This window comes from Papilio xuthus, unplaced genomic scaffold (genome assembly GCF_000836235.2).
Source record: "Papilio xuthus unplaced genomic scaffold, Pxut_1.1 DF825946.1, whole genome shotgun sequence".
Classification (NCBI taxonomy): Eukaryota; Metazoa; Arthropoda; class Insecta; order Lepidoptera; family Papilionidae; genus Papilio; species Papilio xuthus.
The window spans coordinates 4,045,482-4,070,801 of record NW_013532703.1 but is presented as its reverse complement, the minus strand read 5'-3'; the positions used below and the strand labels follow the sequence as shown (position 1 = coordinate 4,070,801).

At 32.7% G+C, this 25,320-nt stretch overlaps 2 protein-coding genes across 3 annotated transcripts; one reads left to right on the top strand and one right to left on the bottom strand.

The window, feature by feature from the left end:
• Positions 1 to 1,039: 1,039 nt before the first annotated feature.
• LOC106124074 (uncharacterized) lies at positions 1,040 to 3,569 on the bottom strand. The gene is made up of 6 exons (XM_013320529.1): positions 3,383 to 3,569; positions 2,967 to 3,048; positions 2,621 to 2,769; positions 2,241 to 2,356; positions 1,933 to 2,009; positions 1,040 to 1,759 (listed from the first exon to the last, which is right to left on the bottom strand). Exons 1-5 carry the CDS (start codon positions 3,504 to 3,506, stop codon positions 1,950 to 1,952), a joined length of 531 nt encoding a protein of 176 aa, XP_013175983.1. The 5' UTR covers positions 3,507 to 3,569; the 3' UTR covers positions 1,040 to 1,759; positions 1,933 to 1,949.
• Positions 3,570 to 8,119: 4,550 nt separating this feature from the next.
• egg (SET domain bifurcated histone lysine methyltransferase eggless) lies at positions 8,120 to 24,400 on the top strand. 2 transcript variants are annotated; one of them, XM_013321332.1, is made up of 35 exons: positions 8,120 to 9,594; positions 9,917 to 10,140; positions 10,370 to 10,429; positions 10,535 to 10,649; positions 11,142 to 11,243; positions 11,320 to 11,489; positions 11,575 to 11,641; positions 11,778 to 11,959; positions 12,257 to 12,408; positions 12,767 to 12,882; positions 13,149 to 13,288; positions 13,863 to 13,898; positions 14,028 to 14,120; positions 14,204 to 14,245; positions 14,441 to 14,611; positions 16,234 to 16,300; positions 16,496 to 16,806; positions 17,676 to 17,799; positions 18,145 to 18,232; positions 18,464 to 18,663; positions 18,862 to 19,043; positions 19,306 to 19,383; positions 19,499 to 19,606; positions 19,716 to 19,861; positions 20,211 to 20,406; positions 20,710 to 20,877; positions 21,218 to 21,351; positions 21,586 to 21,649; positions 21,834 to 21,947; positions 22,262 to 22,381; positions 22,758 to 22,882; positions 23,056 to 23,243; positions 23,635 to 23,701; positions 23,835 to 23,919; positions 24,107 to 24,400. In XM_013321332.1, the coding sequence occupies exons 1-35, from the start codon at positions 8,298 to 8,300 to the stop codon at positions 24,311 to 24,313; spliced, it is 5,739 nt and encodes a 1,912-aa protein (XP_013176786.1). In that variant the 5' UTR covers positions 8,120 to 8,297; the 3' UTR covers positions 24,314 to 24,400. The 2 variants fall into 2 exon arrangements, with proteins under 2 accessions (XP_013176786.1, XP_013176787.1); XM_013321333.1 differs by lacking the exons at positions 16,234 to 16,300; positions 16,496 to 16,806 and having other exon boundaries at positions 8,121 to 9,594.
• Positions 24,401 to 25,320: the final 920 nt, after the last annotated feature.

Here is a 25,320-nt window from a genome sequence, read left to right as displayed (position 1 = left end):
TAATAAGACTAACTATAAAATAATATGTACATGAATTCGAGACAGACAATGTTTATTAAATTAATTTCATAGTATTAATATTAACACATTCAATGCCACGGACTCGTTCTGCAGGTTTACTTCACTGCGTGAAATTTGTAGCAGCATTGAATGTGTTAACAATTACTATTTTTAAATGTTACAACTTAATTTTTGAATAATGCTTGAGAGAGTTCACTACATAAACTAAATGGTAAATTATAAAGACATTTTGTTTGCAGGATATACCCGTATACCTTTTACATAATTTAAATTATAATTTTGGCACACAAGAAACAATGTAAAGTAACGCTTACAATAAACAAATAACAAAATATTAGTTTTATACAGATACATAGACATAATTGGTCATGAAAAATATATTCGCCACCGGACGAATATACTTGAGTGTTTAGCCATTTTTTTTAATATCAGTTTAGTATAATGTCTCACGAAAGTTTGAATAATTTAATAATTGAACATTTTAAATATAAAGTAATTTTTAAAATATACACATAGTTTTGGAATGATTAAATAAATACATGTGTTTGAAATAATTTTTAATAGGGTCAATATGTATGTTTAATATGTTTAAAGTAATTATTAAAGATTACCTGAATCAGTTGAGCTATACGAGTATTTGTATATAATTATTAATAATTATATACAATTCATACACGAAAAAAAATAAGTGGCGATTAAAAAATTATATATTGTCTATAGGTTTCTACTTTTTGTGGTTGAGCAAATACTATGAAATACATATGTTATAAATGCAATAAATAAACCTAAGTTTTAGTTAAGAGAGAATTTTAACAAAAATCAATTAATATAAATTTTTCCCATCACTCCATTACCATTAAACATAAATCTGATACCAGTTTATAAAAAAAATAATTGCAAAATTTAACAGTGGGAAAGTTAATATAAAAGTCATAATGAATTTCTTATTTATAAAATAACTTCATAAGTTCATTTCTATATGTATACTTTTTATTATTTATACAAAATATATGTACTTCATAACAGAAGAAAATAAATGTAGTCTGAATTTGTTGAATGACAATGATTAAAAAAAAACATTTTAAATAAATAGAGGTTATATATCAACTCAGTATTGTTAATTCAACAATACGATCTTAAAAACACTGGAATTCTGAGTGAAGTTAGCCATGGTCAGAAGGAGAAAGCGAGATGGAAATATGAGTGAAAGAGAAAGAAGAGCAAGTATTTGTTGTTTCATAATTGTATAGGTTCATTTAATTGATATTTAATATTAACCAATTCCAGTTCTAAAAATTCATGTCCTACATTTCTATGTAGCTATCAAGATAGCACCAAATACTAGATTAATACCTACATCTGGTCAGATTACTAATCTAGGTGGGAATTAAATATCATTGGTTGTGTGTAAGTCTTTATAATAAGGCAAATATCATGTAAAGATTAAACAATACTAAATATGTTTATCATTTCAAAGAGTGTATTACAATGTATTTATAACAATTACAATGTCAATTTATTTTTATTATAAAATTAAATAAAATATTTTTAATGACGTCATTATAAATGTACCAAACCTATAAATTAGTTGTTGCATTGATTTAGTAACAACATGGAATACATTTTTTGGTATTAATTGAATATAGATTTCATTTGGCCTACATTAGCCTCCTAATAGCCAATCTAACCCTAAACCGTTGCTAACACAAACTAAAACAAATTATGCTTCACTAAGGACCTGAAAAATGAAAAAAAAACCTTTTTAGTTTCTTAAATTTAATTAAATATGTAATTGAAAAGGTTTAACACACTCACAGACACTAAAATTTTGTATTAAAAATTATGGCGCGAGTCAGTGGCACAAAAAGGCACATCTAATCTTGAGTAAAAGAAAAAAAATATAATAATTACCTTCTTTTATATGTAGGCTATGTGCTATTTTCCTTAATATTTTGTTGCACTGGAAGATCTAATTTATCTGATTTATCCTGCAATCAACGTAAAATATTGTTGAAAAGAAAAATATGATTCATTACATTAATTGAAACTGTATATCTTTGCATCCATTGTGCTTAAAAAATGGTTCTATCTACTCAGCCATGAGACGCCCACTGCTGGGCATAGGCCTCCCCCAAAGATCGCCACAAAAAATGGTTATTATGATGTTATTTTATTTTTACTAAAAAAAAATTATAAGAAAAATCCACCTATCCATTTACCTCATCTAGGGTAAGTTTTGCAGCATGTCCATTGCGTAGTGATTCGCGTAGCGTATCATCTTCATCATCTGTGGGTACATCATAAAACTCCTCGCTGTCCATTTCACCATCAGTTGCTAGAGAATAAAAAGACATGTTATAGCAATTGTTAATGTGTATTTTTATTGTAAAATGTGGCAAATGAGCCAGCGAACACTTAATTTTACCAAATAGTCAAGTATCACTGTCCATAGACATCTGCTACATGTTAAAATGTGTTTTTGCTTGTTTGTTTATAGTCTTTGAAAGAAAATTGATAAATTTCAATTTAATTAAAATATAGATATTATATGATATGACACTTATTATTAATAAAAGTACATAACTTTATTGTTACTTACCTATAACAGATTGATAGTCAGTAAAATATTCAGAATCAGAGGCATAGCTTTGATCCGGAGCATCAACAGTGTCACCTGAAGGTGCAGCTTTAGGAGATTTGACTTCTTTCGGTCTTGGACTACGCTTTTGTTTCATGCGTCGAAGTTGACTACAAAGTATTTATATAACATAATGTACAAATTATAAATACGTTTACTGTATCTATCTTGAAACTTTGCATTTATTTCGAATAAGAAAAAAATGTAAAGAATGTAATAATTACGTAATTTTTGTTTTGACTTTAATGATTATAAATACACTCAATAACTAAATCAATAAACTAATTATATTAAAATTAAGACTTACGTTTCTTTCTGTAGCTCTCTTAAGGCTTCTAATTCTGTTCTCATGCATGAAACTTGTTTATCAAGGCGGGCAACCTCCCTTACTATAAAATGAAAACATCAATATACAACATCTTTGTTCAAACTAGTGTTTTATTTATGATTTAATTAAATTATCATTACTGTTTACTAACAGTAGATCCAAATTGTATTACTCAAATACTATTTCCAACTATTTTTTTTTATAATGTAACTTATTCTTTGGTATTATGAGCTCTTCTCTTATGTCTTACAAGGAACTGAAATTATGTTATGCAAATAAAATTTCTTGTGCACTTAGTGATGTATTAAAAGTCGGCAAGCAATATTAGTAATTATCTACATGCTAGTCTGTGTTAAATGTGAGTTTATTGTACTTTATAAGAAAATGTTTCTTACCTAGCATAGCTCTTCTTTTTTCTGCATAGATTTGTTCATATATGAAGACACCTGCAGCACCTACTAGTCCCACGATAGCTGCTCCGGCCATCATACGAGTCGACAAAAAAGTATTGTTACTCATATTTGTAGGCAACGTTAACTTTGAATACTTTGTAAAAATATTATTGAATAAATTAAACAAAAAAAACACTTTCACACTGCTTCAAATTATGGTCACATTTAATTTATATTTAAGAATCAACAGCCAAACTGAATTTATAATACTATTGTCCAGTCCTAATTGTTTAATGCAAAATTCATTGAACTGTTAGTGGAATTAAAAATCGAAGATATTTTAAGTTTTAACCAAAAACCAAAATATTTGTGTGGCGGTGCAAAGAGTATATAAAATAAGAGACGGGACTCTTGACTAATTAGATACACAAACGGAGAATAAAAATTGACATTTTAAATGCTAGCAATATTATGAACAAGTCTACGTTGCTACCAACCTAAAAAAATCAATCTGTCAATTTCCTTTTTGACGTTTGAAAGTATTATTCGAGGGAAAACAATTTTGGAAAAATAAAACAATTTCTTTAATTGCAACTTTATTTAATCTTCTGACTAAAGCGAACATATTTTAAGAACGCAACATAATGCTCATTGCTTTCGTAATAATACCATTATTGTTTAGTTCACCAACAAAATACCTTTGATAAATGCTTATTTGTTCCAGTTTGTTTATTTGATAGATCATATTTTCTGATAGAACTGGAGTAGTAGTGCCACTCTTGTCTTGAGAAATAGAATAACACTGGAAAGAGATTAGCTCCTCTCTGTTGGTAAAATATTTAGAAAATTGCTAACAAGACAATATGCATTGAAGCAAAACAAATCGTCATCATCAAGCTCACTATACGGACACACTATACTCCACTGAGGAGCTCGGAGCCTACCCTCAAGAATGCGACGACGTCTTATTCAACAATGCAGAGCCAGTGAGGGTTGGTTGACTTCGCACATATCTTTGAATTTCTATGCAGTTGTATGCAATTTGTAATTACAGTAAGAATGTCTGATGGATGTTATCATGAAATTCGAAGAACTCATTACTATATAGCGGAGATCGTACCTGGATATGTAAAATATGATCCGGTCAAGCGCCAACTGCACTGCCGACGCTCCAAATAGTCCCCTAATCCAAACTTTTCCTATCAAAACATTGCAAATGTACAAGTCATGTTAAATATTATGTACTGTAAAAATAGAATACAATATTTAAGTTTTACTTCTCAAATAAATTCATAAAATTATCATGAACCTAAAGATTCCGCATTTTAACTCTTTTGTCATTACTATTCTCCATAGATGTGTAACCTATAGATTCCTTAACGAGGAAAAATAATGAGCTTAGGAGGCATCATTTTGGGGAAAAGCACCTGTGTTGAAATTTAAATTACTTGTAAGAAAATTGTATACAATCTGTTTATTTTTTATTACTTAGTTCAAAAAAAGTTTAAGATATATAATAAGTTGTGATATTTGTAAAATCCAAATTTAATGAAAATCATTTTGTTTCATATTTTTCACTAAATGGTTTTTTTTTTATCTTTTGTACTTGATACTTAATTCCCTATATTTTAGTATATTTTTATTTTCTATACACTGCATTTCCCAATTTCGAGAAAATCTTATTATGTTAGTGAATATTTTATATTAAAGTCTAATACATATTTCTAAAAATTGTCATAATATTAACATCAAACTAATATAAAACACTAAATTATAATATAAATAATGTATAGGTTACACATCTATATATCAATATTGACATTAATATAGTTATTATGCTTGTGCATTTCCTGCAACATGGTGACTCTTTTTTAGATTTGCGGTTAAACTACTTCATATAATAAGTTATTTTTCAAAATTTAGTTTAGAATTACAATATTTTAAACAGTCAAACTTTGTAGCACAGATGTTGCAGCGACATGCAGTCAGTATTTCTGAAGCAGATTCCTTCATTTAATAATTCTGTAGAACTTGAAGAGGTGCAATCATTCATCTGCAACAGTATGAAATAGTAATTAATTGATTCAAGTCTACAACATAATCAATTTAATTATTGCTTTTCACCTAATTACATACCTTATTAAAAAAAACTGGTTTTCTTTGATTATATAGATTTCTCCCCATTTACTTACAAAACTTATTTGAAATTCAATTCTCTACAATGATGGAACTCACAAACCATGTAAAAATGATGATTAGTTTTTACAGGTACAGATTTTTTGGAACTTTTATTGCCTGCCCATTTTTGTGAAATGTCTATGATAGAATCATTAATCAAATTAGTTTGAAAAACTTGTCATGACATGACCAATTTACAGTTTAATCTACAATATTTGAAACAATAATAGAGAGATATTCTACACACAACCTAAATAATGTTTAAGTTAATTTTTATTATTGAATCTTTTTCATGTTTCGAGCAAACCATATTATACTAAATATCAAGCCAATTTAAAAGGTTAAAATTGTTCAAATAATTGCTGGAAATATGTGCTTTGGGAATTATTATTAATACTTAATATTTACCACTTACCATGTAGAATTTGGCATATGTCTTGTACTTACTTTTATGTTATTTTCATCAATTTTTGTTGTAAATTTACTTTTCAGCAATCAGCAAAAGGTCATAAGTTCTAGTTCAACATTTAGTTCTTTTAAATATGAATAGAATGTAAAATTTTATTTTTGTTCAAATTCTATTTCTGTGAATCCATAGATTATGTTTTCTACTGCTTTTTACTTGTTTCACACCTAAAAACAGAAAGTATTAAAAATTGATAAGTTGTTCATACAATGTTCTTCCTTTGTAGTTAATTATAACTGTAAAGCTTATTCTTATAATTTAATAAGTTACAAAAACTTCAGTGGTTGGATGTAACTGCTGGTAACTTAGTTTAAATAGAAAAATAAACTATTACAGATATCTTTATTTTTATTAAATCACATATTGTTGATGTTATTCATAATTTTATTATAAACAAACCTAAAGATGTGTACTTTTTAATAATAAATTTCGGTCAATTTGTCATTGGAAAGTGAGTCACACTCCCATTTTAAAGTCCAACCCAAACAATAAACAAAGTCTTTTAACATTTGAATAATAATTTTATTTGGAACAACTTTACAACAGCGAATCAAACCAAGTTTTCATAAAATCAATTTTAAACTTTAGGAAATGATCATCATGAGTATTATTGCTATGAAGGTTGCTGAAGATGAATATATTGCTATGAAGATTTTTTTCGGGGTCTTAATTTATTTCATTAAGATATTAAAATTGTTTCATATGTTTTCAGTTTTGTAACAGGTATGCTGACACTCACAATTTTTATAAAATCACATGTTATAATAGAAAATATTTTCGCTTTTTCGATGTTTTTTTATGGTATTAAAAATGTTCCAAACCTAACCTTTCCAGATTGCTTTTTGTGTTTTATTACATGTTATAAACCTAGCTTTACTTATCCTGCGCTTTTCTATTGTTCCAAACTTAACTTACCCTATGTAGTTTTCTTGGTTTTTTTTCAACTTAAGTTACGACTCCAAAAAAAAAACTTCCAAAACAGTGTAAGAATATACCCTATCGTTTAAGACATATGTAATGGAAATTTGGCTTGATTCGGTTTTATAAAGCATTACCTTTTATGTTATTTAGAACTTCTATACAATTTCAAAGCGAACTTTCATTTCATTGACTTTTCCTAAGTAATTACGAATATAAAACACATTTAGCAACATTTTAACGTAAATATGGAATAAGATTTATTTACGTACATAAAATATCAAGTATAGTCATTGATACTTTATTTGATATGTAGTGAGATAGAATAATAGTCAAAACAACAAAAAATACAAAATATAATACTAAAATACACAATGTAATTACCACATGGTTCTTGGAAATCTTCTCAGAAGAAAACATCAGCTTTCTAACTCTCAAAATTATAATACACTTAATCCCACAATTTACACTGAAACTACAATATTCTTACCAAATAAGGTTAGATTTTAAATATAATAATATCATAAAAAATTTCGTTTGTTATATGAGAGAATGAAAGTTTAATGGCGGACGGCGGAGGACATCGTTGTCGGGTGGGGGGGAGGTGTTTTCATGATGAATACAAATAAATTGTAAATTTTAAATTACATACTTCAAATAACTTAATTAAGTTGTTGTTTATTTATTATCTAAACTTTAAATATAAAGAAATTATAAATTTTTAAATCACAATTTATTCATATGCACTATGGTATTTTTTTTTTAAACAGCCCAAAAATTATAGAGAAACTTATGAGTGGGATAGACACAATTTTCAAGATGGAGGATCTCCGTTTGCGTTCAATTTGTACCATAGACTAATAGAGTTTCGCCTGCCTGTGGCGGTGTATGATTAGTTGATTAGTGATGCGCTGTCTGTAGAAAGAAAAAAATTGCAATAAAATCGATAATCTTTCAAATCGAATGAACAAACAGTATATTAAAAAGGAAAACCAGAATAATGAGGTATTAATTTCATATTTAGTCAACTATAATTTGTATTTATTACCCACGAACCTGTGAATATTCTATATGTATTAAAGTGTTGGACTTGCTGGTTATCGGTTATCGTTAATCGTTATGTGTCAAAAAAACGTCAAGCTGTCAAATTCAGTTAATGCCAAAAGCTTGTGTTTTGTTGTTGCTGTATTATTTTTAAAATTTAATGCCGAAAAAAAAAATTGTAGCTACATTATAAGTAGTAAGCCCAGAAGTCCTTTCGAAATACTTAATAAAAAAATCTTTTTTGTTTGTTATTATAACTTTACGATATCGGAAACTACATATTAAAAAATCGGCAAATAGTATTAGATAAATATGGATGTTACGGGTAATTTTGAGGATATAATTTCTGAAAGTAACTTCGAAACGGATGGTTCTCCAGAAGCAAGAGAAGAAAAAGTTACTTCGCAAAATCCAGAAAACAGGGTGGATGAAATTATACCGATAAATGCTAGCTTAGATGATATTCTTGTGAATGTAGCAGATGATGACAGTAAAGACATTAAGGAAATGTCTGATGAACAAAAGTTACCTTTGAAATCAGACGGAAAGGATATTCCAATAGAAGTGCCAATCCAAGAAGCAGGTGATGGCACAGAAGAAAGTTATTTAAAACTATGTGTTAAATCTGATGCTGTAATTACCTCAACAAATATAGGTGCTGAAATGAGTACTGTTAACAAATCTCTTATGGAATACTTTGATGCAACTTCAAATAATGACAATGATGTTAAATCTAATATTGATGAAGACAATAATAGTGATGTACTAGATGAAGACTTACAGCTAAGATGGGATGATGACGAAAATGATGGTGATAATGTGATAAGCAGTGCAGATGAAGAAGAATTATTAAAAGAAAATACAGACACACATGATGAGAAAGCACAAAAGGAAGATACCGATAGTAAAGAACTGAATGAACAAAATGTAAGGAAAGAAAAAGTACATGCACTAAAACCTACTACAACTGATAAATATGATAAATATGTTTCAACAGATTCAATACAAAAAATTGAAGAAATTGTAACACAGCATGGCTTGAAAAAGCCTGATATGATGTTGGAAATACCCACTCAAGAATTAATGGATTTTATGGATGAAGATGATGAACCTGATCTTAGTAATTTGGATATATTACCTGACATAGAAAAGGGTCAAAATAGCCCTAAGGATGAAGACGAAATGGATATTGATAACCTTAAAACTCTAATTAATGCTGATTTACAATTGGATGATGATGACACAAATACTACAGAAATTGTGCAAACTGATTCAAAAGATTCTGAAAACATTAATGCTAATGTAAGTGTGTCATTAGAAAATAATGAAGCTTTAACAGATATAGTATCAAAAGATATGGATCCAGTTCAACTAAAAGATGATGGAAATCAGCAAAATATTGATAAAACTGTTGATGAACCTCAACCTTCAACATCCAAAGCTTCTGCAATAACAGAAATGAAAGGAGACTCGGATGAAGTAGGTGAGATGAGTGATAGTCTGGGTTTGTTGGCTGAGTCTACCAAAGTGGAAGAAGATGATGATGATGATGAGCAGGAGGATGATGATGATGATGGAGATGATGATGAGGAATATGATCCAGATGAAGGTAAACAACACACTGATTTATTATGTTTAGTTTTAATTAATTGCAGTGTGGTTTTTTACCAGTAGATGCCTGCAACAACACCATCTGTAGTACAAATGGGCTGGAACACCAAGACCACATAGAAGACAGGCGACAAGTGGAATCAATTCTGTGTTTCACCTTATGAGAGTGCATACCAAAAGCCTAATATTCCCTTACTTTACCTTCCAACTCTTTTCTTCCTTTCAAGAATAGAATTTATAGGGAAAGTAGATTTGGCAGAGGAGGGGATATATAGGAAAGGAAGTATTCTCAGTATCCTTAATTAAAACTTTTCTTTCAGAGCATAGTAACGAAATGGTAGTTGAATATTCAGAAGACTCTAATGCAGTAAACTCTGATTTGGACATAGTTAAAATAACACAATCTGATGCACCTACAGTATCACAGACAGACTCTACCCTGTGCGATGAACAAATTGATATTTGTGAATTCTCTGTTACTGACAATATAAGTCAAGAGGAAAATGACAAAAATATTGAAACCATAGAGGAAATGGAAACTGATGTAAGTTTTTGATGTATAACATTTTTACAATCATTATTTTGTGGATGGATGGATGTTTGTTCGAAGGTATCTCCAAAATGGCAGCATGGATCTTGTTGAAATCATCATCAACACATCGGCTATTAATTCAGTATTTTTTCATTCCGTGCGAACGGAGTCGCTGGCGACAGCTAGTGTTATCATAAGTAACATAATTTTAAATCATTTAAATCTTTTTATTTGGTTTTAGATAACAATGTTTGAAGCTGAAAAAAATTATGAGAATAATGAGGAAATTGGTCATAAAATGGTAAGTGGTTATTTTAAATTAATTTCAATATTTCTTGTGATTGTTACCAATTTAATTATAAGCCACAAGTTAAAATATTCTCATAAAATATTGCATATTTTCCAGATTCTAGATAAAGAATTGGAACAAGATGAGCCCGAGTCTTTAATATCTCCTGCTACAATTGATATAGATAATGGTGATGAAGTCTCAAATAAACTACCCGAAGAGAGTGAACAAGGTATTTTCGTGATAGGTTGGATTCTAATAATTACACAATTCAAATAAGCATATACTAAGAGACACAGAGATGATGTACTGAAAAATGATTGTTTCATGTACAGTCATGGTCCTTCGCAGTGTTCCACTTATAGAAAAATCGCTTTGTTCCTTGCAATAATACAAACTCTGCCCCATCATACTAAATAACCAATAAAAAGGGTTTTGTTAAAAACCAATTAGTCATGTATCCTATTGGTTATTGTTTTTGTGCCATCTTCTCAATGCCTACGAAACATTTAAACAACTTGCTTTTAAGGTGTAGTACCACCAGATTCCCTGATATTACATGCTAAGTCCACATCACCTCCCCATTCTTTCCTTAATAGAAAAGTAAAAGGACTAAAATGCTGGGCGTCCGGCATCAGGCATGGTCGGGTTTGAATATTCTTGCACATTGTTACATAGGTTATTGACTTTAATTAATTAAAGAAACTTTAACAATTTAATATAGATGAGAACAGCATGACTATAAATGAAGCACAGTCACTATCAGCTCCAGAATCGGAGAAAAGGAAAAATGATAATGTTGTACTACTGGACAGCTCGTCAGAAGGTGAGAATAATTAAATCAGAAGCTTTATTTTTGTTATTCAATGTGACTATGAAATTGTAATTTTTTCTAATTTTAGATGAAAAAGAAAATTCGCCAAATATTCAGATGGAAAAAGAAGAACCTAGTCTGAATGATGATATTAAAAGTAACTCAGGATCGCCACAAAACGAAAACTCTACAGATGAAATAGTCGAAAAAATGGATATTGACAAAATTAATTCACCAAATAAAGAAAAAAAACAATCGGTAAGCAATCAAAATCAGTATTAATTCTTGTTTAGTTCAAATATGTTAATGTAGTAGTTATTCATATTAGAATTTTATTTTTCAGTCGAAACTCCCAATTGGCTTAGAAGTGTTTAATGTTGATTCAGACGAAGAAGAATTAGGACAGAATGGTAAGTAATTTTGAGTACAGAGTAGATTGCCAATATATGATGGAATAGGTTGGTATTATATTGGTATGATGGAATAGATGGTAGGTAAAATTATTCTTTTTTTTTCGTTTTTTAATTAACATTTTTTTTAACACAGACATGGTGGAGAATGTAGAGCAGCCAGTACCCATAAAATGTGTCAACCCCAAGTGTCAGAGTCCAAATGACACCAAGTTCTATGCGGCGGATGCTGACGTGTTAAAGTTCTATGAGATGGACCACAAGAAGAAGGCAGCGGTCTGTGAAACTTGTGCCAATGTCTTTGATAAACATATTCAGGTAAGGATATGAACGATAGACAAAAATGGTGTGCCAGGATCGTACTAAATGGAAATCCATCATTCAATACTTATGTGATACTGGCGTGTATGTCCATTTACTCCGTTTTTTTAAACACGCACCATTTCTTTTTTTTAATAATGCAAAAAAGCCGTTGTATTTTTAATACCACTATTTTGACAAGAAAATTTATCTCCTGCGCATAAGAATGATAAATGTGATGTGTTTTTCTTAATTAACCCTTTAAGAGCCACTATGTTTTTGACATAATAATTTAAAGTATGTCTTGTTTTGCAGGATTTGTTAAATAGATTTAAGAACTTCACTCCCCTATTGGATCTGCATAATGGTAAATCTAATCAAGATCTAGTCGAGATATATGATTCGGAATCCGAGGAGGAAGATGAGACTGAAGAAAATGGAAACAAGATTGGCACATCTGTAGCTAAGTGAGTAGAACCGTAGAGTTCCACTGCCGTACAGATGTATAAAAAGTTATTTTTTTTAAATTATAATACATAATTAAAAAAATAACAGCTTAAAACTTTTTTTATATATTATTTATTTCAAATGAGATTTTTAATTTGTAATTAATAAAGGTATTTTATATATAAAAAAAATCGTGTCACGATGTATGTTCGCGATAAACTGCGAAACTTTTGATCCAATGTTTATAAATTTTTGTAACCATCTGTAATTTAGTGCCACTTGGGGGGTAGGATAGTTAATATTTCAATCATTGATCATTCCGCGTGAACGGAGTCGCGGGGGACAGCTAGTTTTGTTATAAATTTAAATCACTTACAGATTTCTGGAAGATAATTTGGCAGATGTGTTCAACACATCATGGGAAAAATACAATATGGACTCCCGACTTGCTGTCTCGGAAAACGAACTGCAACAAGACTTAAATAATTTGCAAGGTAACAAAACTCTCTTTTATCTCTAATTTTTTATACAAGACAAGTCTATCAAATTTTTTTTTATTAAATAATAGATTTTTAATATATATTTTTTTTTTGTAAATATTTCCATTTTTCCTGTGATTTGGGACAGATTTAAGTTACCGACGGCCACATTCTTATTTGAAACAATTATATGAAACGTTATTCATGCAACATATATTTATATATTTTGTACGTGATTTTGTACGTCTTGTAACATAATATATTGTTAATTTTGATTACAGTACATACAGAAGAATTGGACAAAATGTTGAAAGAATGTCAAGCAGCGACTGATACATTACGCAATAATCTATACGCCACATTTGAGGTGGACCGCAAGACTTTACCATCTATTGTCATTGTTGACACACCCACAACTATGGTGAATATATCTTACTAATATAAACTACCTGTCAACGGCGACTACGTCCGCGCGGAATCAAAAAAAAATTGTAGCCTGTATGTTCTTTCAGACTATGTTCTATATGTATGGCCACATTTCATAGCGATCTATTGGGCCGTTCTGGATATACCTTCTAACAAACATCCATCCATGTAAACATTCGCATTTATAATATTAGTAAGATGCGAATGTTTAGAAGGATGGATGTTTGTTAGAATCTACAGAACGGCTCAATAGATCTCGATGAAATTTGTCATCTGATATTAAGTTTTTATTTAATCCTGAACAAAGTCGCGGGAAAAAGCTAATTTTATCACGGTAAAACGGTATTTAAGTATCCAGTATTTGAGTTGGCACGTCAGTTACAAGAGTACTGTTTTGCTCAACGTGCCAACTCAAGTACCATTTCTATATTATAAAAAAATCAGTTTTAAAATAATTTAGGCACAGCTTTTTTATTCTGCGTTTGCGGTGATGTTATTGATATTTTTTACAATTTGATATGTTTTTTACGTTTTATAGTTTTTATATTGATGAATAATATTTATTTCAGTACTGCTGCTATGAGAATAACCAAAGTGAACAAGAGGTAAGTTCAATGCTCTACTGAAATAACGATAATGTGTTAAATAAATCTATTATTATAATAAATGTATTTAATAACGGTTATAAAAGAAGATAGTAGTAAACAATACCAAATAATTTAACCTTTTGACAGCCACCTCAGACCCGCTTGAAGCGTCGCTTAATGACAAATACTGACACTCCCGCTAAAAGGTTATTGACTACGGACAAAATGACTTTTCAACAGGTTTGTTACTATCAATTAAATATTTTATTTTTAAACATTTTCCTCTTATTCTTCTTTATTGATTTTTTTAATATGCTTTTCAGGATAAAATCATTGATGGCACTGCAGCAGAAGCTAACGACGATGTAAGTATATAATTTTAAGTAAACATAGTTTTTTATTCTTTAAGGTAGATGAAAAAAAAACAAAAACAAACCTACATACGTGTGAACAAAATTTCTCTTTTACAGTGGGGTAAAACGTACATTGCCCTCTTTATCAGTCGGGTAAAAATATAACCCTACTGTGAAACGGGCAATAACTTATGCATTTATTTCCAGAATGTAGACGTATCAGTGGTAAAGTTGTCCCGTGAGCCGGCGCCCGCAGAGCTGCCTCCGCGCGGCGTCATCATCAAGCCCGCACTGCGCGCCGGCATGTCCGTCTACGCTATGAAGACTACATTCGGACTATGGATTAAAGCTAAGATCGTCGAAATTTTACCTAAATTGGTAAGTAATTTTAACTGTTTCGACTATTACACTTGTATAGTCCAACCTGGATAAACGAGAGTCCAAATAACCCTGAATGTTTCTTTTTCTAACCTCTTATAGAGGTTTCTCTTTTACCCGTATGTCTTACTTATGGGTGTCGTACATTAGGAACGGACAATGAATATCGCTTATCCTGGTTTGACTGCATTGACGTCCTATTCAGTCCCTTTTTAAAATGTACAGAAAAGTCACTTTAGTACGAAATAATATCGTAGTGATATTGAACACGTTAGCTGCCATGTCGGACTATATGTCCGACAAGCCATACTTCCATTCAACACCTCGCTGTGGATTTTAAATCGAATTATTGTTTACAGCGTGACCCGCAAGGCCCCATTCAAATGGTTTTGGACAAAATTAAAAATATATTTTTTTTCGTTTTTCGAAAAATCATTCTGGCAGCTAACGTGTTAATATTTTTTTATTTAGCCTAAAGACTTTTCTTTCTAAGATAATCTCTTTTCCCTTTATAACATAGTGTTCCTTGACGTAATGTGTCTTTCGCATTAATTTCTAATATAAAATCTCTGTGTTAGAAGTTTTCGTTCAAAAACGTAAGTAATCATAATTAATCGACGTAGTAATTTTTTATAACCATATCCACTGCACAAAGAAATACATGTTTCCTCATTCTCTTTAAAAGGAGATATTGATTTTGTATAGTTGCTTCGTCAGTGGAAACCCATTGTAATACAATATGTTGCTTACAAACACAAAGTGTTAGTGCGATCCTATCTTATTCTATCGCTTTTAAGCCAGTGACGTCAGAGTTATACGTACAAACGCGTTAATCTTTTTTTAATTTATTATTTTATTTATTGCACTCTTTGCTTACCTTGAATTTTCGCTGCTGGAATATTTCTAAGCAAAATAATTGTCTTGTTATCTTTGGAAAACTGGGTTAATGATTTCGACAGTGGTGACGTACGGTTAATCTGAGATTATATATAAGTAAATTAAGGGTAAGGGTGTATTAAGAATTGCATTATCTTGCATGAACTTTGCTTAATAAGAACGCATGTTAAAAGTTAAATACAGATTGCCAGTAATTTTGTACTCCAAACTCTGACTGACACAAAATGATAGAATAAGATATATGGTCGCCTGCGCTGCTTGTTATGTATTTACTCTGTATTTATATGGAATTGGATTTATTTATATTTAAATTTAAGTATTATAAGCAATGTATGAAAATATGTATATGTTTTTATACTCTGTGGTACTTGTATGTTCCTTTTTCAAATAAACTATGTGCGTTAAGCAAAATCTCTTGGTGTTTTTTTAATAATGCCAAGGTTGGTTCGTCGGTGCGTATACGTGCGTATTGGACGTAAAATTCTGACGTCACGGAAGTCAAGTAAAAGAGAACGATATATATTTAACCAAGTGTTAGAAAGAGATAGTGTCGATACTAAGTGTTTTCAAGGTGTGTGATTAATTACGTTTTTAAATTCGTAAATTTACTATGTTTTTTGCGATGTAAGTATATTGAATATATAATAATCTATATATAAATGTACATAATATTTTTTTTATTTGTTTCAAAAGTTATGTATTTTACATTAAGCGTTTGATTGCAGATAGACGACGATTCAGGTGTTATGTATGATCAAGCAACTAAAACATCAATTAAACAAAGCGAAACAGGTAATTTTTAATTTTTTTTTATTCAAAATTTCATGTTACAGATAAATAATAGTACTTTCAAATTAATAAACTAAATAACGTTTATAAATGCATTAAGGACATTTAATATGGATTTCTTGTCTTAAAAAAAAAACAATCGAAATATCTTTAATAGAATTTGAAACACACAAATTTTATGTTTTCTTTGTTTTCCAGTTTGCCCCGAATCAACAGTAACTAGACGATCACGAAGGATTTACAAAAAGAAAGTACCAAAAGTAAAAAAAATACCAAAAACGGGAGCAGAACGAATACGTGCTTATAGAAATCGTATACTTGAATATGAACTAGAAATGGCCGCTAGATCTATGACAATTGCAGTAACAAATCCAAAAGAAATAACGCCTTTACATAATTTAGAAAACGAACAAATAACTTCACCTGATATTCAGAATACTATACTTTACAATGCTCTAACTCGACCTACCAAAGAACAACCAGAGCAAAATAATCCATGCGAAATTGAGGTAGAAATATCCTCGTATCCATTTCATTCGTTAACTAAACCACAAAACTAGTGATTTTATTGAACGATTAAATAAAAAAAAAACCTTCAGTACGATTGTATGCTTGAACGAAGAAACGCTTTAATGAATGATCCTATGGCTAATATCATTCATTCACTTATAAATATAATACAGTGAATGAAAAAATATTCCAAAAAATAAAATTGGAACTATTATCTTCTATGGAATTCCTTAGTTTAGATTCTTTAAATATTGCGATATTAAATATTAAATTAATCAAACTTCCGTGACACATTATAGTAAACTGATATATAAACACGGCTAAACACTCACGTATATTCGTCCGGTGGCGGCACCGACTAGTTTCGAGCCCAACGGGGGCCCTTCATCAGGATGATTGGTACTGGTATTATTTCGACGGGCCGCGTCCGCGGAATAATACCAGTACCACTCATCGCCGCCGGACGAATACACGTGAGTGTTTAGCCGTGTTTATATATCAGTTTAATATTAAATATTTTTAACAAAAGACCTGTAAGAAAAGACCTGTCCCTAAAGAAACGTCTTCAGAAACTCTTGTATAAAATACATTATAATCCTTCTTATTATATTTGTATAACAGCACTAACAATATGTTTTAAAATATGTGTATTAGCTAGAAATTCTAGATTATATTTTATAACTAACTTTGTATCTTAAATATTTTATATAAAAAAAACTATGACTTATGACTATTAAAATAAAAGAAAATGTCATATATTTTTTGCATTTATTTATATTTTATCTATGTATTATGTACGTTTAATCTAGTCTTTTCGTAATAAAATATTATTAATTTATTTGTAATTAAAAACTTATTTTATTTCCAGTCATCAACGAAGTTCACAAATTGCCGTGTGAAGTTCGAGTACAAATCGACCAAGAACTTTACTAAGCATGTGACGGGGCGTCGTCTCGCGTACTCCGATCCACCTGACGTACGTCTTATAATTGGTTAGTACAGGTCATACGTCACGTCACAGATTATTTGTCATACGTCACGTCACCGAATTCCATTTTGTAACGTATATACTAGGACGAGAGATAAGATGTATGTGCTTTCAAATGGTGTTAATTTTATGTACAATTAATACACTATAAGAAGGTTCAAACTTTAAGACGGTTCGTGATTAGCTATGAGCTTGTCTGGGCAAATGGGTGGGGTCACGTGCGGGTAACGTACGTACGGGTTTGCCCCGCCCCCTTATCATTTTACGGCCCTGAAACTGTATTCCGCTCAATGTTTGTGCAAAATCTAATAAAATAAGATTTTTTTAATACTTATATATGTATTTTAAGGTACAAGAATAATTGCGTGTGCAGAAAAGACGGATTCTTTCTATTCTGGCGTTGTTGCCGAGGTGCCGAATCCAGTTAACAAGTTTAGGTATGTTTTAATACGTAGTTCAAACAAGCAGCCTTATATACTATATGTTATATATCTTTTTATACCGATTCCCAGGAGGGTGTTTATGTCTGTTCCGTTGAGACATGTAGCTTAAATAACTAAAAATATTTTAGACAAAAATACAGCTATAAAAATAATTTCAGATGACACTCCATTCTTGAAGCTAGCGCCACCTACTTAGAGCTTTAAGTTTTTCTCTCCATTGTTTAGGTATTTGGTATTCTTCGACGACGGGCACGCAAAGTACGTGCAGCACGCGGACACGCGGCTCGTGTGCGAGTGCTCGCGCAGCGTGTGGGAGGAGGTGCACCCCTACTCCCAGGAGTTCGTGCGCCAGTACCTCCTCGCGTACCCCGAGCGACCCATGGTGCGTCTGCGACCCAAGCAGAACCTCAAGACTGAATGGCAAGGTCGGGATAACATTACTACATTAATTATATTTAGATTTTATAACCTTGGATTTTTTTCGTATCGCTGTCGCCTGCGATTCTGTCCTATGTGTTCTTCCAGACTATGTTCTACATGAACAAGACATCCATCCGTGCTTCCATCCATTCATACATCGAAACATTTGCATTTATATTAGTAAGATTGATGTGATTGTGTAGGTCAGTGGTGGAACTCTCGCGTGCTGCAAGTTGACGCGTCCCTTGCTGAGATCGAGCTGGCGGGCAAGCGGCGCGAGTGGATCTACCGCGGCTCCACCCGCCTCGCCCCGCTCTACCTCGAGCTGCAGGCCGCTGAGAGGCACCGCACTCGACCCATGCCGCGCTCCGGACCACAGGTCAAGGTAATTCAACACTCATCGATCATTCTTCCTACTAGATAAAGGTAAACGTACATTAATGGACCACCCTACACTACATAAGGGCAAATGTACATGTATGACCACTCTTCAGACTTGATTAAGATAAGTGTAGACGCCAGTAACAACAGTTTTTTCAGTATGAATGAAATTTATATGCAGTAAATATCTTATTTTAATGACAATTATACTCTTTTCATTTACTTTCGCAATATTTTTTCACACTTTTTAAAATGTACTTTTCCAGTCCAACATGCCGTACGTGGAGTATACGCGTTATGACGAGCCTTCCAAGTCACCCTCAGAAGCGGCGCAACAGAACGAGGTGAAATTAATACAAGAAAATTAAATATTTCATACATGTTGTTGTCTCGGAAGACAATATGTTTTTATACAAGAGTTTAGACAGTGTAAATCCACATTTAAAACAAAATTGTCAGGAGCTACGTCGTCAACGCGCCGTGGCCAAGAAGTCGACAGCTCAGAGCCAGCCGCCGCCGCAGCCAACCAATATAGTCCCAGTGGAAAACATCCTCTCTAGAGTTGTGGTATGTATACCTACAGGCTTAAAAAAAGATTTACTACTAGCCCTCATTGATTGCCTGACTGGAAATTTTATAAATGGGTAGGAAATAAATATCCTCGACTATGTTTCAGCACTACAAGCCTAAGAACGCGGTGCGTCCCCTACATATGGTGCCGCACGAGTGCGGGCCACAGTGCAGGCGCAGTGATGTGTTGCCGCTCAAGGACCTGCGCACATACAATCCACTCACAAAACCACTGCTCAGCGGATGGGAGAGGTAACACCACTGATATCATAAAAATAATATAGGTGGCCGTGATTTAAACGCAGCTGTTCATGTTACTGACAATTCTATCTCTAAGCCGCAGCCGTCAGTGCCAAAATGGCGAAAATCAAATAGGCACAAAATAGCACGTCTCAGTCTGTCCATTTATAAAGGTCAGTAGGTAACACGCACGTATTACAATATTGCTATCCCTCTCTTTCTCTTTGAAATAAAAAAGACAGCATTAGTGTTCTTATACTCGTGTCATGGTAGTAAAGTTAGTTACGGTAAAGGACAATCAGTAGTATGTATCTATTGCCATCTCTATCTAACTGTATTGTATAAAGCGAGACGTGTTCAGGCAACTGATCCGGTACAAGACGAACAAGATAGTGATGTACCGCGCGCCGTGCGGCCGGCGACTGCGCGACATGCCTGAGCTACATCGATACCTGCGCCTCATCGATTCCGACATGGCCGTCGATCTGTTCGACTTCAGCCCAGCAACACACTGCCTCGCCGAGTTTGTGCTCAATAACTGCATTATTGGCAAGAAGGTAACCGCATAACCTCACTCCGAGGACCTCATAACCTCACTAGGAGTACTTCATAATCTTATTGGACCTCATAACCTTGCACACAATCTTATTAAGATTATAAATGCGTATGTTTAGATGGATGGATGGATATGTGTTTGAAGGTATCTCAGGAACGTCTGCATGAATCTCGCTGAAATTTAACATAGATGTACATAGTCTGAAAGAAGACATAGGCTACTTATTAAGGTTTTTTTAATTCCGCGCGGACGGAGTCACGTGCGACAGCTAGTTTGGTGATAAGGAAACATGTTTTTTGTGTAGGATCTGTCGCACGGCAAGGAAATTGTTCCGGTGCCTTGCGTGAACTACTACGACGGCTCTTTGCCGGAGTTCTGCTCATACAACACGGAGCGCACACCCACTGCCGGCGTACCACTCAATCTCGACCCCAACTTCCTCTGCGGCTGCGACTGTGAAGACGACTGCGAGGTAACACACGCGACTAGCAGTTCCCATACACACTAACACACTCTGTTATTTTTTCATAAGTTGGCAAACGAGCCAGCCACTTCCAATAGGCAATTGCGGATGTCTATAGGACTAAGGGTAGGCAACGCATTTGCAGATCTTTGCAGATCAGTTGCCTACTTTTAATCGGACAGGACGAACAAAAAGAGAATATTTCCCCTTCCTAAGCGTCCACTTGCCTATATTATGTCAGCTATTGACAACATTGCCATCCTTCTCATTCCTTTTTAGAGAGACAGAAACATCAATAATAATGTAGTCGCAATAATCAAAGCTATTAAAAATAAATGCTGTGTTGCAGGATAAAAGTAAATGCGCTTGCTGGAAGATGACACTAGAGGGCGCGCGCACAATCGGCATGGAGGGGGACGTGGGCTACGTGTACCGCCGGCTGCCAGAACCTCTGCCCTCCGGCATTTACGAATGTAACTCTAGGTATGCTACATAAACGTAACACTAACCGTAGTAGAACTCAACCGTGACACCTGTATACACATAACCATGGCACTCGTATACAATCTGCAATGACATTTGTATACATTTTAAATATTTTGACCGTGAGAATAAAACAGATGATTATGTGGCATTGCATTACGGTAGGATAGTTTTACGGTCAGTTTACGAAATAATGTTTTTTTTAAGTATATATATTTGTGATTTTTTTTTCAGATGTAAATGTCGTAACACATGTTTGAATCGAGTCGCGCAACATCCTCTACAATTAAAACTACAGGTAAATTAATTTTACACTGTAAGTCTATTGTCGTGACATCTATTCCGGCAATATTGCCATTCCTGTCATTCTCTTTGAAGAAACAGAGATAGCAATAGTGTTTGTATACAATTGTCACATCAATTTTTTATACCGTAATATTTATTATAAGACTTTTATATTGTCTATTGTAATTATTTTTAAGGTTTTTAAAACTGATAGAAGAGGTTGGGGTATCCGGGCACTGAACGATGTGCCCAAAGGTGCGTTCCTGTGCGTGTACGCGGGAAATCTGCTCACCGACGCAACAGCTAACTTGGTAACTAGATAATTAATCTTACTAATATTATAAATGCGAATGTTTAGATGGATGGCTGGATAGATATTTGTTTGAAGAACGGCTCAGGTGATCTCGATGAAATTTGGCATATATATAGAATATAGTCTGGTAGAATACATAGGCTATTAATGAGTTTTTTTTTTAATTCCGCGCGAACAGAGTCGCGGTCGACAGCTAACTTATTGTAAATTTTACAAAATTTTGTTATAGCCTGTCCAGGAATATAGAAAACTCATGAGGGCGCTACAGTCGATTCAAAGTAGGTTTTGAGTTTATATTTGTTTAATGTCCAGGATGGACTGAACGAGGGTGACGAGTACTTGGCCGAGCTGGACTACATCGAGGTGGTGGAGGCCATGAAGGAGGGCTACGAGGAGGACGTGCCTGAATCACTCAAGGAAAATGATGATGAGGTACTATCTACATCGTCCATTACGATATTGGACTTTTTTAAAGTTATTTTGTCAAAATTGTGAGATAAAATGAATTGTTATTCAAATATAAGTTTATCTAACGTTATGTAGTTTTTGCGTAAAAAAAACGTTTAGTTTGACCGATGGTTTAGAGTTTAAATTTGAATCCATTTCTTATGTATAATGGATTTAAATTATTATGGATTACTATTAGGTAATTGTATCTACTACTTCAGTACTAGTTTTATTATTAATTAATAATAATCTGGTGGATATAATCGTTGTATTTTACTGCCTTTATCTTTTCTATGTAATAAATATTTTGGTAGAGGATTTTCATTCCAAGAAATAATATCGTAATATTAAATTTCAAAAGAGCGACTCCAGCGAGTCTTCAGAGGAAGATGATTCGAGTGAAGAGAAGAAGTCGAAGACGAGATCGTCTAAAGACGAGGACGATGAATTCCGGCCAGGTTACGTTGATTTGCCGTTAAAGTTCAAGTGAGTACAATGATAGGTGACATCAAACATTTGCGCGGTCCAGAATATCATCATTAAATTTAAAAATATCTTTCATAAGAAACTAAATTATTTAAAATACGTTCAACTTATTGGTCGTTAATTAAAACTCAAATATATTTTTTTAATTCTAAAAATCTAATTTCTGTCGACAGCAAGCATTTGCGAACTCGAGAGAAATGCAAGAAAGAGAAGGAAGATGATGAGATGATAGAAAAAAAGAAAGAGAAAGCAAAAGAAAAAGAGAAGGAGGTAGAAAAGGAAGAGAAAAAGGAAATCAAAAAGGATGGAGACAATGAGAATGAAAATGAAGACTGCATAACTATAAGTGACGATGAAGAAGGTAGGAAGTAGACGTGTGTAAAACATCTCTGAATCGGTTCAAAAGTTCATGTCATATAGGTTTGAACCGTTGAGTTGTGGATCAACAACTAAATTGTAAGCTCACAGCTCAACTCAGTGTATAACTATGCGAGTCGACGAACCGCGAGCTGCTGATGACTCATAGTTGGTAAAAATTGAGCTGAGCTGCGTTCACTGATCTACAGGTCATCCATTTTTAGTTTAGTTATATCTATATATATCCATGTCTAGCAGGAAGATGTATATTTGTAATCAGTAGCATCTCCGTTACCTTAATGGCATTGTGTTAAAATTGTTGACAAAGAAACTGCAGTTACACAAAATCTTTACAAAACAAATAATTCTGTATGATGAACTTATGTTTGTTTCAGTACGGGAACCGTCGAGTTTCTCCGTACAGGAGGGGATGGACTCGAAGCAATTAGTCTCCAAATATAGGTAAATAACATAAGGGCTGCGCAAAATCAAAGCACCGTGGGTTTTCACTGCTGCAACTACTATAAAAAGAAATAGAATAAGTCCTTTTTGTTCACAATAGCTTGATCCCAATTTGTTTTTAATTGTGTGACAGGTCTGTCCGTTCGTACTTCGGCAAGGACGAGGCGTGTTACATCATGGACGCTAAGGTGCAGGGCAACATTGGACGATATTTAAACGTAAGTCGCATACTTTATTCAAAATTATTAACGCTTATAGATTGTTTGGGTAGGCAGATCAATTAAAAATAAAATCACTACAAATCTACATGAGAAATAGGTGGGGGTAGATCAAAATTAACAGACATCCGTCAATCTTGTTGAAATTAATTTTTTTGCTTTAATTGCTATTTTCATTTGTCCTCAGCACTCTTGCTGCCCAAACGTGTTCGTGCAGAACGTGTTTGTGGACACGCACGACCCGCGTTTCCCCTGGGTGGCATTTTTCGCGTCTACCCACATCCGTGCAGGCGTCGAGTTGACTTGGAACTACAACTACGACGTAGGCTCCGTGCCTGGTAAAGTACTTTATTGCTATTGCGGCGCTGACAACTGCAGGGGTAGGCTGCTGTAAACATCTCATCAATATGTCCAGATATCTTGTTGATCTACAGCCGAACGCAATAATCGATATTAAACTTTTTTTCTTATACGTCATATCTAAATATATAAATATCTTACGTCATATATAAATATCTTGGCGGCTCAAAGTCTTTGTGTTCTGAGCCGACAAGATATATATGCCAATCTATACCAATCGAGTCATTTACTTACTTAAAGTCGTTTAGTGTATATTTTGTCATATTAAATCCACACTAAATGAATAAGGGACGGTATAGTTTACATTAACATTTTAGTCTAGTTTAAGGTGATATCAAATCATTCTTGTACGCCCACAAATAATATTATGATGACAAATAGTTTAAGGAACAATTTTTGGATTGATTTTAGGAATCTATTCCTGGGTTCGGTTGTGTTTTTAACTTTTATATCTGGATTGAAGAACATCATAGGTTTAGTTGTTGCTATGCCACCTTTGCGTTCACGATTACTCGTCTCTTTTACTTGAGACGAATTACAACGGACACTTAACAAGTTTACTGCCTGTTTCCACTGCGAAACAAGTTTTACTGCAGTAGAATTCTAAGGTAAAACACTTATTACAATGTTTTGAACGATGTTTCGGTAGTGGAAATGTGAATATTGTGAATTATTTGTAAATAATTACATATAAGGTAGAAATAATCGACTTAATCCTTGCGAAAAAAAGGATTTGATGAAATACTTTTGTAATTTATTTTTTTATTAATGAACTAGGACAATTATCTGGTTGTATAATTGAATAAAATTAAAATTATAAGTTTTTAACATATGTTAAAAATTAGATACTTTAAAATTATTTTAAACCTGAAAAATTGACCGGCTCTGTATATGGTAATAAAATATGTCATCTGTTTTATCTCGAATTAATTTGTCAACTATAGTATATATATAGTTAGTTAATTCTATCGATAGATAGTTTTATTATACTACCTGAAGAATGTAATTATAAGAGAAATAATTATAAGATAAACGTGAATA

What these genes read in the sequence shown, in the direction of transcription:
- egg (XM_013321332.1), top strand. Translation starts at nt 8,298, where the DNA reads ATGGATGTTACGGGTAATTTTGAGGATATAATTTCTGAAAGTAACTTC. An exon ending in GCTCCGGACCACAGGTCAAG is followed by an intron (nt 19,044 to 19,305) that starts GTAATTCAACAC and finishes GTACTTTTCCAG; the next exon opens with TCCAACATGCCGTACGTGGA. An exon ending in TCAAGGAAAATGATGATGAG is followed by an intron (nt 22,382 to 22,757) that starts GTACTATCTACA and finishes AAATTTCAAAAG; the next exon opens with AGCGACTCCAGCGAGTCTTC.
- LOC106124074 (XM_013320529.1), bottom strand. Translation starts at nt 3,506, where the DNA reads ATGAGTAACAATACTTTTTTGTCGACTCGTATGATGGCCGGAGCAGCT. An exon ending in AAAAAGAAGAGCTATGCTAG is followed by an intron (nt 3,049 to 3,382) that starts GTAAGAAACATT and finishes TTCATTTTATAG; the next exon opens with TAAGGGAGGTTGCCCGCCTT. An exon ending in TGACTATCAATCTGTTATAG is followed by an intron (nt 2,357 to 2,620) that starts GTAAGTAACAAT and finishes TTTATTCTCTAG; the next exon opens with CAACTGATGGTGAAATGGAC.